The 14,274-nt window shown below is 64.5% G+C and overlaps 1 protein-coding gene across 2 annotated transcripts; it reads right to left on the bottom strand.

Annotated features, from left to right (window-relative positions):
• Positions 1-5,172: 5,172 nt before the first annotated feature.
• On the bottom strand, positions 5,173-12,780 carry LHX3 (LIM homeobox 3; the record flags this gene model as incomplete). 2 transcript variants are annotated; one of them, XM_081066670.1, is made up of 6 exons in its annotated part: positions 5,173-5,591; positions 6,500-6,671; positions 6,757-6,908; positions 7,521-7,723; positions 8,347-8,518; positions 12,699-12,780. In XM_081066670.1, the coding sequence occupies 6 exons, from the start codon at positions 12,778-12,780 to the stop codon at positions 5,173-5,175; spliced, it is 1,200 nt and encodes a 399-aa protein (XP_080922796.1). The 2 variants fall into 2 exon arrangements, with proteins under 2 accessions (XP_080922796.1, XP_080922795.1); XM_081066669.1 differs by lacking the exon at positions 12,699-12,780 and adding an exon at positions 10,703-10,796.
• Positions 12,781-14,274: the final 1,494 nt, after the last annotated feature.

Below are 14,274 nucleotides of genomic sequence, written 5' to 3'. Positions count from 1 at the left end.
CAGCCCTGGCGCCGGGGTCAGAGGAAACCTAGACTGTGAAACTCTGAGGACAACAGTGCCCCCAGGACCTCAGTGCAGAAGCAGTGATCACTGCAAGGTAGGAAGTCCTGGGCTCAGACTACCCATCCTTCTGCCTCAGGGCAAGTCCCAGCCAGCCCAGCGTGGCCAAAAGACAGGGGCATTTTCGCCTCTGTTACAATGGACAGGAGGTCCCCCAATGAGGACCCTCTGCAGCCACCACGAATCACGTACCCTTGCCCTTAGAGAGTATGGGGGGGGGAGCTTTGTGTGCATGCATGACGTGTAGAGTGGGTGAGCGTGCACATGTGTGAGCGTGACAGTGTGTGCACACACGTGCTGGCGCAGAGCAGGGGTCCTGGGTCTGCAGATGCACAGATCTGGCAGGGTCCTACTTGCTCTGGGTCAGTGGGACTTGGCCCTGTTTCCGGCTTTCCCTCGGTAACCTACTGGAACCCTGGAAAGGAGGTCGTGTTTGTTGCTCTTTACAGGCTCTGAGAGGCTGAGCCACTGGCCCAAGGTCACACAGCTGCAGGGAGCAAACGAGTAGCAAGGTCAGTTCCCCCCAGCCTGTGCTCCAGTGCCCGGCTCTGCCAGGTCCTTAATGACAGACAGGCAGGACTCAGCGGGAAGCCCAGGACATCCCCACCTCATGTCTCTGGCTCAGGAACCCAGCCTAGCCCCAGCTGATGTCAGCCAGGTGGACCATCCACCTGCATCCAGCAACCTGGCTGAACTGGCTCATCTGGACCGTCTCTCAGGGACACATGGAATGGAGGGTTTGAGGGCTGTGTGAGCGTCTCGGGGCCGGTGGCCACCCCTCCAGGGACGACCTCCACACCCGCTGTGACACATTCACAGGAACTCTTGCACACACACTCACGCCCATCCCCCACGTGCATCACGGACTCAGGTCTGCAGAATCTGTAGCTCTGCCCCAGGCTGGGCCTTGGCCTCTGTCCGTGAGTCGCCCCCTAAAGCTGCTTCTCAGTCTCATATTTATTTTTGAATGCCAGGAGGGGACTCCGCTGGTCAGGAGGGAATATTTTTATGGTAAAAAATGAACCTCATTGCATCAGCTCCAAGGAGGGATGGGAGCCGTCACCGCAGGTCGCCCAGGCAGACTGATGAAAATTCTGCTTATGAAGTCGCTGCTTCCCCATTAATTAGGGGGGAGGGGGCGGTCCACACCACCGTGCACCTCGCCACGGCCAAAAGCTTGTCAACATTTCCCACGAAGAATGAAAATGTAAATAACTTTCAGATTATTCAATGTCACCAAGGTATGGAAAAGGTCGCAATGCTGGGTGCCATTTATCTCGTTGTGGATTTAAAGAGCTTTTTTCCTATTAAATTTCTTAAAATTAATGTTTTATGTTGCTCAGAGTAATTTGAACAATTATGGGCTTAAAGAATTGATCATTACAGCCCCTGGGGTAGAGCTGCCAGGCTGATTCCTCTGGAAACACACTGATTTATGTCTTGCTACTTAACCAACAAGGCAAGGCCCCAAGAGTTCAGACCCCAACTCCCCTCTCCAGGTCTGGGGGCGGGTCCCCAAGATAAACCGGGGGTGTCTACGTCAGGTGAGGAGAGAGAGGCGGGGGAGAGGGAGGGTGTGTCCCATGGTCTCAGGGAGAGCCACGGCAGCCATGACTGGGGAGGGTTTTTTGAGCTTTCACCGTGTGCGAAATTTAAAAGGAAATATACTGTATTGGTCAAAATTATTTGTATTATTCAGGTATCGTATTTAATGTTAGGTAATGTAATACAATCGCTGGGTTCAAAAGTTAACAAGCCTTAACCCCCCATGCACACAAAATGCGGATAAAAAGCCCGGTGGGTCCCGCGTGCCCACTGGGGTGCCCCTCACGCGGAGTCCGCTGGCCCCTTCTGCTCGCCCAACTGCGGGGCCTCCCGCCCAAGCAAACCGAAACAAAAGGCAGGACACACGCCTGCTGCGACAACACCCGTGCGCAGCTCTCCGAGCCCACCAGCTTCGCAGCTCCCTTCCAAGCTCGGTCCCTCGCCAGCGGTGCCAGCAGACCCCGGCTGGCACAGACGCGGCCAGAGCGCCGGTCGGGTCCCCTCCTAGGTGGGTGCGCTCTGCTCTGCGGGGCGCCCCGTCCCCCGCCGCCCCCGGGGCCGCGCCCTGCTCGCCACCTCGCGGGAGTTCTAGGCGCGGGGACTTCAGGCCGCGGGGCTGACCTCAGGCTCCAGCCTGGGCGCCCCACTCGGCCTGGTTCCGTGCGGAGACCGGGCGCAGGCGACGCTGCATTCTCGGCTGACACCCACGCGCCGCTAGACTGTCCGCCCGGCTAACGGGCCTCATCGTGGGGAACAAGGGGTGGCCTCCAGGTGACCCCTGAAGAAGGGGGCCTGGAACCCTGGGGCGTCAGCCTTCCCCTTTCCTTCTCCTGCGGGGGGGGGGGGCTGCAGACGGCCCCGCGGTCCGAGTCCTCTTCGCCCGAGGTCTGCTCCTCCACCTCTGCGCAGTGGAACCTGAGCCCTCCCTGCGCGAGGGCCGGTCCGGGTCCACATCCGACGGGCTGGGCGGGACCCCAGGGGAGGAGCGTGGGGCGCGGGGGCCTGGACAATGCGAGAGCCACCCACTGCGTTCAGACAGGGAGTCGGAGGCGGAGAGGTTCTGCAGCGAGCGTGACCGTGGGTGGAGCCCGCGAAGCCCCATCTTCAGGTCCCGCGCGCTGCGCGTCAGTTCCGCCCTGGGTCTCACGCCCCTCCTGCGCTCCTGGCCGGGCCCGGGGCGCACCGGGCCGGGGACGCCCCGACTCGGGGTCATCGACGCGTCGCAGCTGCTGCAAGCTCGGCGGGAACTGCAAACAGGCGGAGGGCCCCGCGGGGACACTTAGCACTTTATTAACCTGTCAGCGCCGAGCAGGTCCCCGGCGGCCTCGGGGCGGGGCCCGAGGATTTATGACACGCCCGCCGGGCTGCCGAGGAGGCAGGGGCTGCCCTCGGCCATCCGCCCCTCATCGCGAGTCCCACCCAGGCTTGGGCCTTTTCCCCTCAGGGCTCCTGTCGCCCCCGGAAAGAGAACAAAGTCACAGACTCGGGGTCGCGCCCTACCTGCCGCTCCCCGGGATCCCTGACTTTTGAGCCCCACGCCCAAGCCAGCCCCCGACGCCTCACGCTTCCAGCCGCGACGCCTGGGCTTACCACGTCCCCTAATGCGCAAATCCCACCTGCGCTCCGATCTCGGCCGGCTCTTCCCTGGTCGCCCACCCCCTCTCCCCTTCTCCTGTTCCTGCCCAGGCACCCCATCTGGGGAGTGTGCACTCTTCCTTCCAAGTATGGGGGACTCCTAGCCTATCCCCCCCATTCTCTGTTCTGATGTGGTGCCCAGCTCCCCACTCCCCTGGTCTAGGGCCCTGTTCTCCCACCCATCTCAGTGCCCTAACTGTCCAGTGGGGGCCCTCTGGTGAGCACTTACCAGAGGGTAAGCTGGTGCCCCACGTTCATGGACTCTCCACTTATGTCCCCCCTTCCAGGGGGCTGTGACCACCGTCTCCACAGGAGAAAAGGGGTCTCAGAGGAGGCAAGTCACTTGCTCAGAGTCACGCAGCAAGTTAGCAGATGGCTGGGACTGGAGTCCAAGTTGGAGAGACCCCAGTGACCATGTGCCATGAATCTCCTGACCAGCTGACTCCACCAGCCCTCCCCCACCCACCAAATGGTGCCAGCTCCAAGGTGTAAGCTGTGCTCTGTCAAATTCCCTGGCCACCCCAGCCCCTGCCTCTCACAGGGACAGTGTGGAGGCCCCGTCCCCTCCCCACATGGAGGGACAGCCTGTTCTCCTACATCTCCTTCCAGTGCTTGGAAGTTTGGCCAAGATCCAGGGACAAAGGGGCCCCAGTTCACACCAGGTGCCATCCCTGGCGAGGAGCCAGCAGCGACTCCAACACGGCCTCCCAGCTTTCAAAGAACCGACGCCCACCCCAACGCCAAGCTCTGCCTGATCCCCCATCCCCACCCCCCTGGTCTCACTAAAGACACGGACCTTCCAACGTCTGCAACTGACAAATTTATTTAAGTCTTGGAAAAAGCCGATGGTCAGAGAATAAATAAAAGACACGGGACGTTCACAGAACCAACAGGCAGCTTGGGACGCAGGTTTGCAGGAATTACTCGGACTTACACACAGCCGGCCTTTGTATCTGGGGACCCCAGCCAGAGAGCATCAGACTGAGGAGACGGGGCAAGCTCAGAGCAGCCCCGCCCCAGCCTTCTCCAGCGGGACGTCCAACCCTCCGGCAGTTAGAGCAGGGGCGGGGACGGAAGGCCCCTGGCTGTTTGGCAACGGAAATGGGTGGTCTGGGCGTGACCTGGACCCCAGGGCAGGAGACTGTGACTGGGAGGGTGTGAAAACTTAAGTCTGCGCGGGGAGGGATCTCCTAGTGGGCTGACTGACGGGTAGATCTGGACACGAGGCCCCCAGGGAGTCCGGTCAACTCCACGAGCTAGTGGAGTCAAGAGCAGAAAGATCTGGAGCTGGCTGCGCCAGGGGGGAGGGGGAGGTGGGGAGGCTCCTGGGGAAGGTGGGGGTTGGTGGCAGGAAGGCCCCCAGAGGGATCAGAAGGGACACGGGCAGGCCCCCCTGGCCCGCACTGGTGCCTCAGCCCTGGAGGAACGAGGCCCATCTCTGACCTAAAGTGGGGCCAGGGTGCTACACAACTCAGAAAGATGGGCCCTGGGAAATGAAAGCACGATTAGCATTAGTTTTCAATCTTCGAAATTAAAGCATCTTCCAGCCTAAGGGCTGTGCTGGTCTGGGCTGGGAGAGGCCACAGCGTGAAGGCCAGGCCTAGATGGGGTGACATTTCATGTCTATGATCAGCAGTAAGCCCTCAGCTAATTGGTCGATAAAGGGAGAAATCTGCTTATAAAACAAGGCTTGCTGGCCAGTCACCAGGTGGGCCAGCGCTGTGTCAGAGGACTAGCGGACATGGGTGCTCCACAGAACCGAGCCCTCCGTCGGCGTCCTCATCCTGTCCCCCGCTGGTGGCACCTGCTTCTCTTGGAGGTCCAGGGCTTCCCAGGGCTTCGGGAAAGGAGGAGAGTGCAGCCACACAGCCAGGGGCACCGCTGCGGACCAGACCCTTCCAGTGAGGTGCTCAGTGGAGCCAGGAGCCCCGGTCAGAACTGAGCGTGGTCCACCTCATCCAGCCAGGAGGCGGGGCTGGCAGGGAAGTCGGGGTAGCCCCCGCTGCTCCCGGTAGACAGGTCAGAGCTGGGTCCGTTCCCTGCCAGCACCCTCATGGGTGGGGGCCCACCTGGAGGCCCTGAGGGTACAAGGCCCAAGCCAGCATCTGGGTACACCAAACTGGAGAGGAGGGGCTGGGGGCCTGGGAGGCTCTGCAGGGCAGCCGGGGACGGAGGGACGCCGTAGGGGCTGGCCGGGCGCAGCTCTCGGTACTGCTCCGGGCCGGCTAGGCCCCCGTGCTCCAGCGGGAAGCTGCCTGGTGCTCCCGCGGGCCGGCCCAAGGCTGGGGTAGGCTCCGCTAGGCTGCCATAGAGGCCGTTAGCAGGGCCCATCTCGGCCATGGATGGTTCTTCTGCAATGGAAGCAGAGGGCGCTGCTCAATGCTCGCCCTCCTCCACCTCTGGACCCCCTCAGTGCCCCTGCTGCAGGGTGACCTGCCCCACATCACACAACCGGCCAGCCCAACTCTCTTCTGCTCTTAGAACTCATCGGCCCTCTGTCCCCACCTCTCCACCCCTGCGTTGGTTCAGCTCCATCCCACCAGGCGGCTAAGGAATGGAGGATCCCCGTGGGATGGTGCCAGGAGCGGTCAGGTCAGGGAGCAGGGCTCCGGGACAATCCCCAAAGCTGCCTTGGGGGGGTGGCACAGGTACCACTCACCCCCACTTTGCAGACAAGTTACCTGAAGCCCAGAGAAGCTGGGTGAGTAGCCTAGGGTCACAGTGCAGCCAAAACCAGTCACCTGCACAGCCTCTCTGAGGACGGGCACTGAGGGGTGGGGTGGGAGGGTCCCTTGGTGTAAGAGAATGAGATAATCGGCTGCCACAGAGGAAAGGGGACCCTCTCAACACCAAGCACCCAGGACTTTTTAATCGTTTACCCCAAAATTGTGCTGCCCAGTTTCCTAAAAGTCATTGCAAGCGCAGGGAGCCAGAGACCGTCTGGTCTGGACCGTCCCCCATAAGAAAGCCTGCCGAAGGACAGGCCAGGTCACAGGGCTTCTGTCCCCAACCAAGGGAAGAGCAGTGGTCCTGAGTGGCCACCTCACGGGGCTTGGGGATGGGGGACCAGAGTCTACGAGTGCATTTTTTAAAGTAAGGCTAGAGAGGCCACTGAGGAGGAGATTCAGATTTACAGGCCTCCTGCAAGCAACCAACCGACCCTCCCCACGTTCTTCGGGCCCCCAGGACTGCCTGCTCTCGGCGATGCGGGCGTTCGTGCTGCGAGGCGGACGCGGTGGCCGCCCCTGGCCCGCCGTACCGGTGAAGGAGACCTCGGCGTCGCTGTCCTGCCCCTCCTCCTGGACGCTGTCCTTGTCCGACTTGGAGCCGCCGCGGGCGCGCTTCATGCTGCGGAAATACTGGCCCCAGCGTTGCCGGCCCGCGTCCTTCTTGAGTCTCTTCTCCTTGGCCCGGCGGTTCTGGAACCACACCTGAGGGGGGGCGGGGGTGAGTGGCCGCGGGACGCGGGACGCGGGAGGGCAGGGGGGCCGCAGGCGCCGGCGTGCGGGGGCTGACCTGCACCACGCGCATGTCCAGGCCGGTCTCGGACGAGAGCTGCTCGCGCACGTGGCGCGCGGGCTTGGGCGACGTGTTGTAGGCGTTCTTGAGCGTCTCCAGCTGCTTGGCGGTGATGGTCGTGCGCGGCCGCTTGGCCGTGGCCTCCGCCTCTGCGTGGCAGGGGAGCCTTGAGGCTGGGCCCGCGCCGCCCGGCGCGCCCTCCCCTCCGCGCGCGGGGACCTCGGGGCCCTGATGCCGCTCCCCGGGCGACCGACCGCCGTGGCCGCGGGGCCGGAGGGACGCGCGCGGGTGCGGGGAGAAACGGAGAACACGGGGCGGCGGCGTCTGGGCCCCGGCGGAGGGGCGGCCTTCATTGGGAACCCGCAGCCCCCTCTTTGTTCTCAGGGCGGGGGCAGGGCCGGGTCTTCCCGGTCGAGGACTTAGGGCGACAATTCAGCCCAGAGGGGAGGCTTGACATCATTCAGAGCGGCCTCCCTGCGCCCGCGAGCGAGGCGGCGGCTAAGACCCCGGAGCCCGGCTTCCCCGGAGCGGGCCTGCCCCCCTCCTCCCCGCTGCCGGCTCCAGGCCGAAGGGCGGGGGTCCCTCACGGCTCCGGCCTGGAGCGGAGGCGCCCCGATCCGCGCCCCTTCATGAGCGCTGCGCGGCGGGCGCTGGAGGCGGGGATCCCTCCGCGCGCCACCGGATTGGCCTTCGCCCGCCTTGGCAGACGAGGAAGAGGGGCGCCCAGGCCACCCCGGCGACTGTCGCCCCCTCCCGCTGACCTCGCTGCTTGGCCGTCTCATAGTCCGCCTTGCACACCAGCCGGCTGTCCTCCATGAGGTAGAACTCGTCGCCCGTGGCCAGCTGCCGCTTGCACACGACGCAGGCGAAGCAGTGCAGGTGGTACACGAAGTCCTGGGCGCGGCGCACCACCTGCGTGGGCGGGATGCCCAGCTGGCACGCGGCGCACTTGGTCCCGAAGCGCCTGCGGGACGCACAGGGTGCGGCTCAGCGCGGCGAAGGCGGCCCCTTCGCCCGGAGCGGGTGCGAGAGCCTCGAGCGCGGCGCCGCGCACGGCGGTTCCGGGAGGGAGGCTCGTGGGCGCTGCCCTGGTCACCTGCGCGGCAGCCCGGGTGGAGCCGCACAGAGGACGGAGAGGCGACCCAGGGACCCCGGGGTGGGGGGGGGCACCGCGGCCTCGGTGGGGCGTCGGGAAACCAGAGACCTGTGCCGGGAAGGCGCCCTCCCCCGCCCCGCCCCGGCATCAAGGACAAAAACAAGATCAAAACTAAGAGGGAGTAACTTCAACACAGTTCTACAAATTTGGGATTATCTTTTGTATCGACTGCTTCTGCAATTTACGAAATTAAATACGTAAAAACGTTTTGTTGATGTGTTAGCCAGGCTCAGCCGACCGCCACAAGAGGGGCCCCAGGGCGCCCTGCCTGTGTGACAGGAGGGAGTCTGGAAATGCGGGCTTCCAGGGTTCCTGGGCTGGTTATTGTTGCGAGTGGGGGGTCCCTCGGGGTGGCCACCCCAGGCCTCCTTTTCACGGGGCACACGGTGCCGCTGTCCCCCGGCGCCCTATCCCCCCACAGCCAGGCTCACTTGAAGAAATCCTCCTTGCAGTACACACTCTCCCCGCGGCTGAAGCAGCGCTCGGCCAGTGGCGTGTGACAGTCACTGCACTTGAGGCACTTGCTGTGCCAGTGGCGGTCCAGGGCCTTGAGGATGAAACGGTCCAGGATGTGTTGGTCGCAGCCAGCACACAGTGGGATCTCTGCAAGGCGAGGAGCTGCCGTGGTCGCGGGAAGCACGGAAGTCACCTTCCACCCCAGCCCCAGACCCAGGGCTGCTGAGGGAGGCCCCCTGCCCTGCACACCCTCTTCCCCAGCCGGCTGGAGGGGCCGCCTGGCTCCCCAAGTGCGGAGAGTACATGGCACAGAAGCCCACCGCCCAACCTGCAGTTAAAATTCAGGAAAACCAAAATCGGTTTAGAAACGTTCGAGGGAGCGAGAAGGTACCCAGGCCATTCCATTAGGCCAGATACCATCAGTCGCAAAGTGGTCCGGGTGCACGGACCACTGGAGAGCTGCACACTGGTCTGTTAGGAAAACCCTGCCCCAGGAGCTCTCTTACAGGCTGAGCTGGCAAACGGGTCCTTACCATCACCCAGAAGCCAGGCACATGTGTCTGGGGAGGCACCCACCACACAATCTCCCTTGTTACTTTGCACAATTAAGCACCCTGGTGGAAGGAAACACTCCTTGTACGCGTGGCCGTCCAGCCCCGCCGCCCTGTCTGCAGGCTACCAAGGTAAAAGCCGATGCCCTCCCCGTCTGCGGGGGGACTGAAGGGGCACTTGTGAGTGGACTGGACAAATGGATTCATTGTACTCATGCTCAAGCATGGGTACCGGAGCACACAGTAGGCAGTTCGCTCTCCCACACAGTTACTCCAGCACCAAGTTCTCACGGGTTCTGCTCCCTTGGGACTGCAGGCCTGGGGATGACAGGCGGGGGAAACTCGGGGGTGGCCTGCAGGGGTTCCGGGGCCATGAGGGACTTTTCAGGGTGCTCGTGAGGTGAGGCCTCCCTGTTAATTCAGAAAAAGTCTCCTGGGGATGAGAGAGCGACGCGTAAGGAGGTGGAACGCACACAAATATTGCAGCCCCATCACCGTGCTCACCTCGCTGGCCCCGACCCCTCTGGCTCCAGGCCGACAGGCAATGGGTGGGAGGACAAGAAAAGGACCTCTCTCGGATAGACCTCCCTCCCGCAGCAGCGGGGAAACCCATGAAGGACGCGTTCCCGCGTCAGGCAAAACGGCGGCCCCAGGTGCGGAGCCTTGGGGATCCGCCGGGCGCCCCGGTTCCCCACCTCGATCCGCGATGGCAGCACGGCAGAGACCCCTGGCATAGAGCTGACGGCTGGATCGGCCCGCGCAGCGTGTATTCAGCACCGCGGCCCGGACAGCTCCCCAACCAAGCCGCCCCCGGAGCCCGCATCCGGCAAAAGCCGCACCCGCCGCGCCCTCCGCGCTCCCCGCAAAACCCCGGGATCCGGGCCTTACGCTGCATGGCGGCTCCAGCCTCGGCGGGTCTCCTACCCTCAGCGCTGGCTGGGCCCAGGAGAGCCTCCTGCCCTCCGGCCGCCCGCTCCTGCCAGCGCTCCTGAGCGGGAGCCTGGAGCCCGCCTCCCCGCCCTCCCTCCTTCATTTCCGCCCTCCCACCCCTTCCTCACAGCCCCTGTGGCCAACCCCTCCCAGAAGCCGTCGGAAAATAAATAAATAAGTAGGGGAGGAGGGGACCCCACAGCCTGGACGTAACCCCTTTCCCACCTGCTCTGCTCCTGCCGGTCCCGCCCGCCCAGAAGCCCACGGAGAACGGCCCTGATTCCCCAGGAGCCAAAGCACTGGGAGTGAGACTGGCACCAGACGGAAGTTGGGGGCTTTCCTGTACAAGGGTCCTGAAGATCAGCCCAGAGCCGGCCAACGGAACAGGCGCGTGTGGGTGCGGACGCCGAGACCTCAGCGAGAGGCACCTACAGATGGGGTCCAGCCTCACCTGGGCCCCTGCACCTGACTCTTCCCGGAAAAGTGTGGAGGGTCTATACCTGGAGGGGGGCTGTCCTCTTGGGCACCCTCTGCCCCGTGGTCACTGGGCCCCAGGGCTGCTCTCTGCACACCCTCCCCATCTCGGAGAGGGTTTCCTAAACAGGCCCTGGGATCCCGAGGGCTCCTGGCCTGAGCGGTGCCACGCGGCGACCACACTCCCGACAACAGCTCCAGAGGCCCCGACGCAAACTTGCTGCCCGGGTGCCCAGGCGGTGACGAGCCGGGGCCCTTGCACCCACTTCCGCCCGGATCCCAGGGGTCCCGTAGGCAGGCCCAGAAAAGAGCGAGGGCCTCTGGGTGCCCCGGTGGCCCGCCCTCCCTGGTGCAGCCGCTCAGCCGGGGCACCCACCTCGGCGTAAATCCTCCCTCCGCGCCAGCAGCGCCAGCAGCAGGTCGCCGCCCGCGGACTCCCGGCCCGCGCCCAGCTCCCCGCGCGCCTCCATGGGTCCAGCCTCCCGGCGCCGCTGCTCGCGGCTCCGAACTTTCCCGGGGCCTGGGGAGGCCACGGCCTCAGTGGCCCCGGGCCGGCACCCGAGCGACTCCCGGCACTGCTGGGCGCTGAGCCTGCGGGCTGCCCCGGGGCCGGGAGCCTCCGGCCGCGCGGAGGGCGGAGCGGCTGGGGGCGGGGCCGCGGCGCGGGGCGGGGCCGGGGGGGTCGCTAAGACTCGCAGGGGCGTCCGCCAGCTCTGCGCGCCTTGGCGCGGGGACTCACGGTGCCCATACGCCGCTTCAAGTGCCGCCGGGAGGGCAGGGACGGGCAGAGGAGGAGCCGGGCGCGGGCCGCCCGCGGGCACTGGCTGGGGCCTCGCGGCTTCCCGCCCCCGCGCCGGGCGCAGGCTGAGGCCTGGACTCCAGCGAGCGCGGGCCTAGGCTGGGGTCCTGGGAGGAGGGCTAGGGAGGGCGCCGGGTCCTACGCCCCTGAGGCTCAGCTCAAGACGGAGCTGGGAGGCTTGGTGACGACGTCTGGTTGGGACGAACGCCACCCGAGACTCAGAGAGCATGAGTGTGGCGACCAAGGGCTCACAGCGAAACCACTAGGAGCCGGACCCAACCTCAGACCTCCCAGCTCTGACCAGCTTCTGGGCCCCACCCTTGGAACTTTTGCTCCGAGTGGGCATAAGGAAGGAGAGCAGTTCTCAGGAGGGAAACCCACTGTCCTCGGCCTGGACAGGCAGCCAAGACTCCAGGTCAGCAGGGACAGAGCTGGGAAAGCCAGGAATCCTCCCTCACTTTCTTCCACCCCTCAGCACCCTGCTTTCACAGAACTCAGTGCCTGCGCCTGATTTTCCAACATCCTGCCCCAATCTAAACAGGTGAGCCTGTAGGAACCCACCCCTCCTTGCATGTAGAGAGACGCACCTACCCTAGGGCAGCTGCTCCTGCCCAGAGGGCAACAGCACCTGGCCACAGGCCAGTGCCAACCCTGTGCAGGCACCCGCCATCAGGACACAGCATTGAGGGCCCCTTGCTGTGTGGGGTATGGGGGAGGCGGGCACCAGGCATGGAGCAGGACCCCCTCCCCAAAGTGCTGGGGGACTAGCAGGCTGATGCCATCCTCCAGTTCCCTCCACCTGGGAGTCCCACAGTAATGCCCCATCTCCCCCTGCCTCCTCCTGGCCACCAGTCACCTCGTCTGTGGGATTCTCCGTTTTGAGCAAAGGCCCATGCAGCCAGCACTGCAGCCCTTCCCTGTGCAGTCCACCCGTTACCCAGAAGGACAGGGCAAGGCGCACAAGTGGGACCGGGTGCTGCGTTGAGTGTCAGCTGCCACAGAGGCCTGCCCGAGAGGGGCCATGTGTGGTTTGACTGGGGAAGGAGCGGGTGGGCAGCGGGTGGAGGCGGCGGCCCCAGCGCTCGGCATCTGGCAGGCCCACCAACAATGCTTCCATTATTGCCTAACGTCTGTGGCAATCGAAAGGCCCTTGGGAAGGGCAGTTCAGGCGGGAGACCCAGCCCAGGGGCCCAGGAGCTGCACTGTTGGGCCGGTTGGTGAGGTCCGGGGCTGGGCTGTGTGTGGGAACTGAGAGGCTGGGGTCTCGGGAGAAACTTGGAGCCCTCGCTCTGCTCCATCCCTTTGCCCCAGTACCAGTGAGGCCCCTTCTGTTCCCGGGCAGTCGGCAACAAACCCTGGCCCCACACTCGGGTCCATGTTCCAACCACCCACAGCAGGCGCTTGCTCCAGGCCCTCCGCCCCGGGCTCCCTTCACGCTTGTTCCCATCTCTCCCGTCATGCCTGCGGTCCCTCAGACTTTCTTTCCTTCTCTGCACTCAGTGTGCTGTGCCCCTTCCTCCCCGGTGTCCCTTGCCGTCTGTCCCCTGGGGGCCCTCCTGCTCGGGGCTCTTACCCCGAGTCCCGGCGAAGGTGCAGAGGGCCGTGGCCGCGGAGGCCCCGGGCCTATCTCGGTCGCGCTCCGTTTCCAACAGCATCGCTGCCGCGGGGCCGGGGTGAGACCTAGTCGCCCGAGTCGAGTCGCGCGGGTCGAGCTCCTCCCTCTTCCTCGGAGGCCCCCGGGCAGGCTCGGAGCACCCTGAGGTCTGTGTCCACGTCGGAGCCGACCCGTGTCCCTGACCGCTGGGCTGGCCAGACCCGGGGCCTCTGGGTCGGGCGCTGTCCGTGGTGCTGAAGGAGGCGAGCTTGTTGCAGCCCACCTCCCCCTCCCCAGACCGCGGCTCTCCCGCCCAGCTCACCACCCCCACCCCTGCCCCGCCCCTCTCGGGTCATGACCCGCCTACCCCCCACCTCCCGTGGTGCGTACCTCCTCCTGCCTTCCCACCTCCCCTGCAGGGGTAAGGAGGTAGGACTGGGAGGTAAGGGAAAGGGAAAGGGAAAAGGAAAGGAAAAGGGGGCTGGCTCACCCCAAGCTCCAGTCGGCCCCAAGGCAAGGGGACTTCACCGGAAGCGGGCGCTCCCCCTGCCGCTCCTGCTTGTAGCCTCTGGAAAGCAACACCCAGGTTGCAAGTCTGGGTTGGCCCCTCCACCCTGTTGGCCTCCAGCCCAGGCCCCCACCCAGGGCCTGGCTCCAGGTGTGGGTCAGAGGTCTTCAACTGTTGCCTCTGGCCTGAGGCTTTCTGCATTCACCTTCCCCTGGCTCTCAGGCCACAGCCCTACCCCCACAGCGTAGGAACGGCAGCTGGGGTGCCAACAGAAACTACTCAAGGGCCATGAGCTCCAGGACCCTGGGCCTGTAACAGGCCACCGATGGTGCGTGAGTCCACGCACTCATCAGCACCACTCAGTCCCTGGCTGCTGGCCAGGGTGCCCACTGGTCAGTGTGCTGCCCAGCTGACACACCAGGGACTACCTGTGCCCTCTCAGGAGGAGGGACCTGGGCGAAGACAGGGAGGGGGCTACCTACCAGCCTCTGCACAGCCTGGCCAGGGAAGCGAATCCACAAACTCCAGCCAACAGGTCTCCCTCCTAAGCCACACACAACTGCTGGAGACCTCCTCCCACGAAACAAGGCTGGGCAGGAGAAGAAATCAATAATTCAGAATCTGAGACAGCGAACAGGTGTTTGGGGCAAAGGCGCAGGTACCCGGCCCACGAGGCTGGGGCATTCAGGCCTGCTGGCGGAGTGACAGCCTAGGAAAGCCACGTCCAGTAAGAGCCCATGTCCGGAACTGAGTGGGCTGGCGGCTAGGGGAGGCTGGGGGTCCTGAGAGGTCCCCTTGAACAGGGGTGTACCCTGAAGTGTACAGTCCATCTGCAGCTTCCACCACCCACGTCCCCCGATTGGCTGTGTGAACTGAAGGCTGCTGCCCTGTCAGTATAGACCGGCAGCAGACTCGAGAACTACACTTATGCCCGCCTTTCACTGTCTGCCCAGCCTGGGGCCACCCGGTTCCCTACAGAAATCCTAGACCTTCAGGTATCCAGTCCATACACCCCAGAGGCAGGAGGCCTGTTCCTCACCCCAACAC

The sequence above is a fragment of the Rhinolophus hipposideros genome (genome assembly GCF_964194185.1).
Source record: "Rhinolophus hipposideros genome assembly, chromosome: 11".
Lineage (NCBI taxonomy): Eukaryota > Metazoa > Chordata > Mammalia > Chiroptera > Rhinolophidae > Rhinolophus > Rhinolophus hipposideros.
Note: the sequence above shows the minus strand (reverse complement) of the source record. Positions and strands in the feature narration are given on the sequence as shown.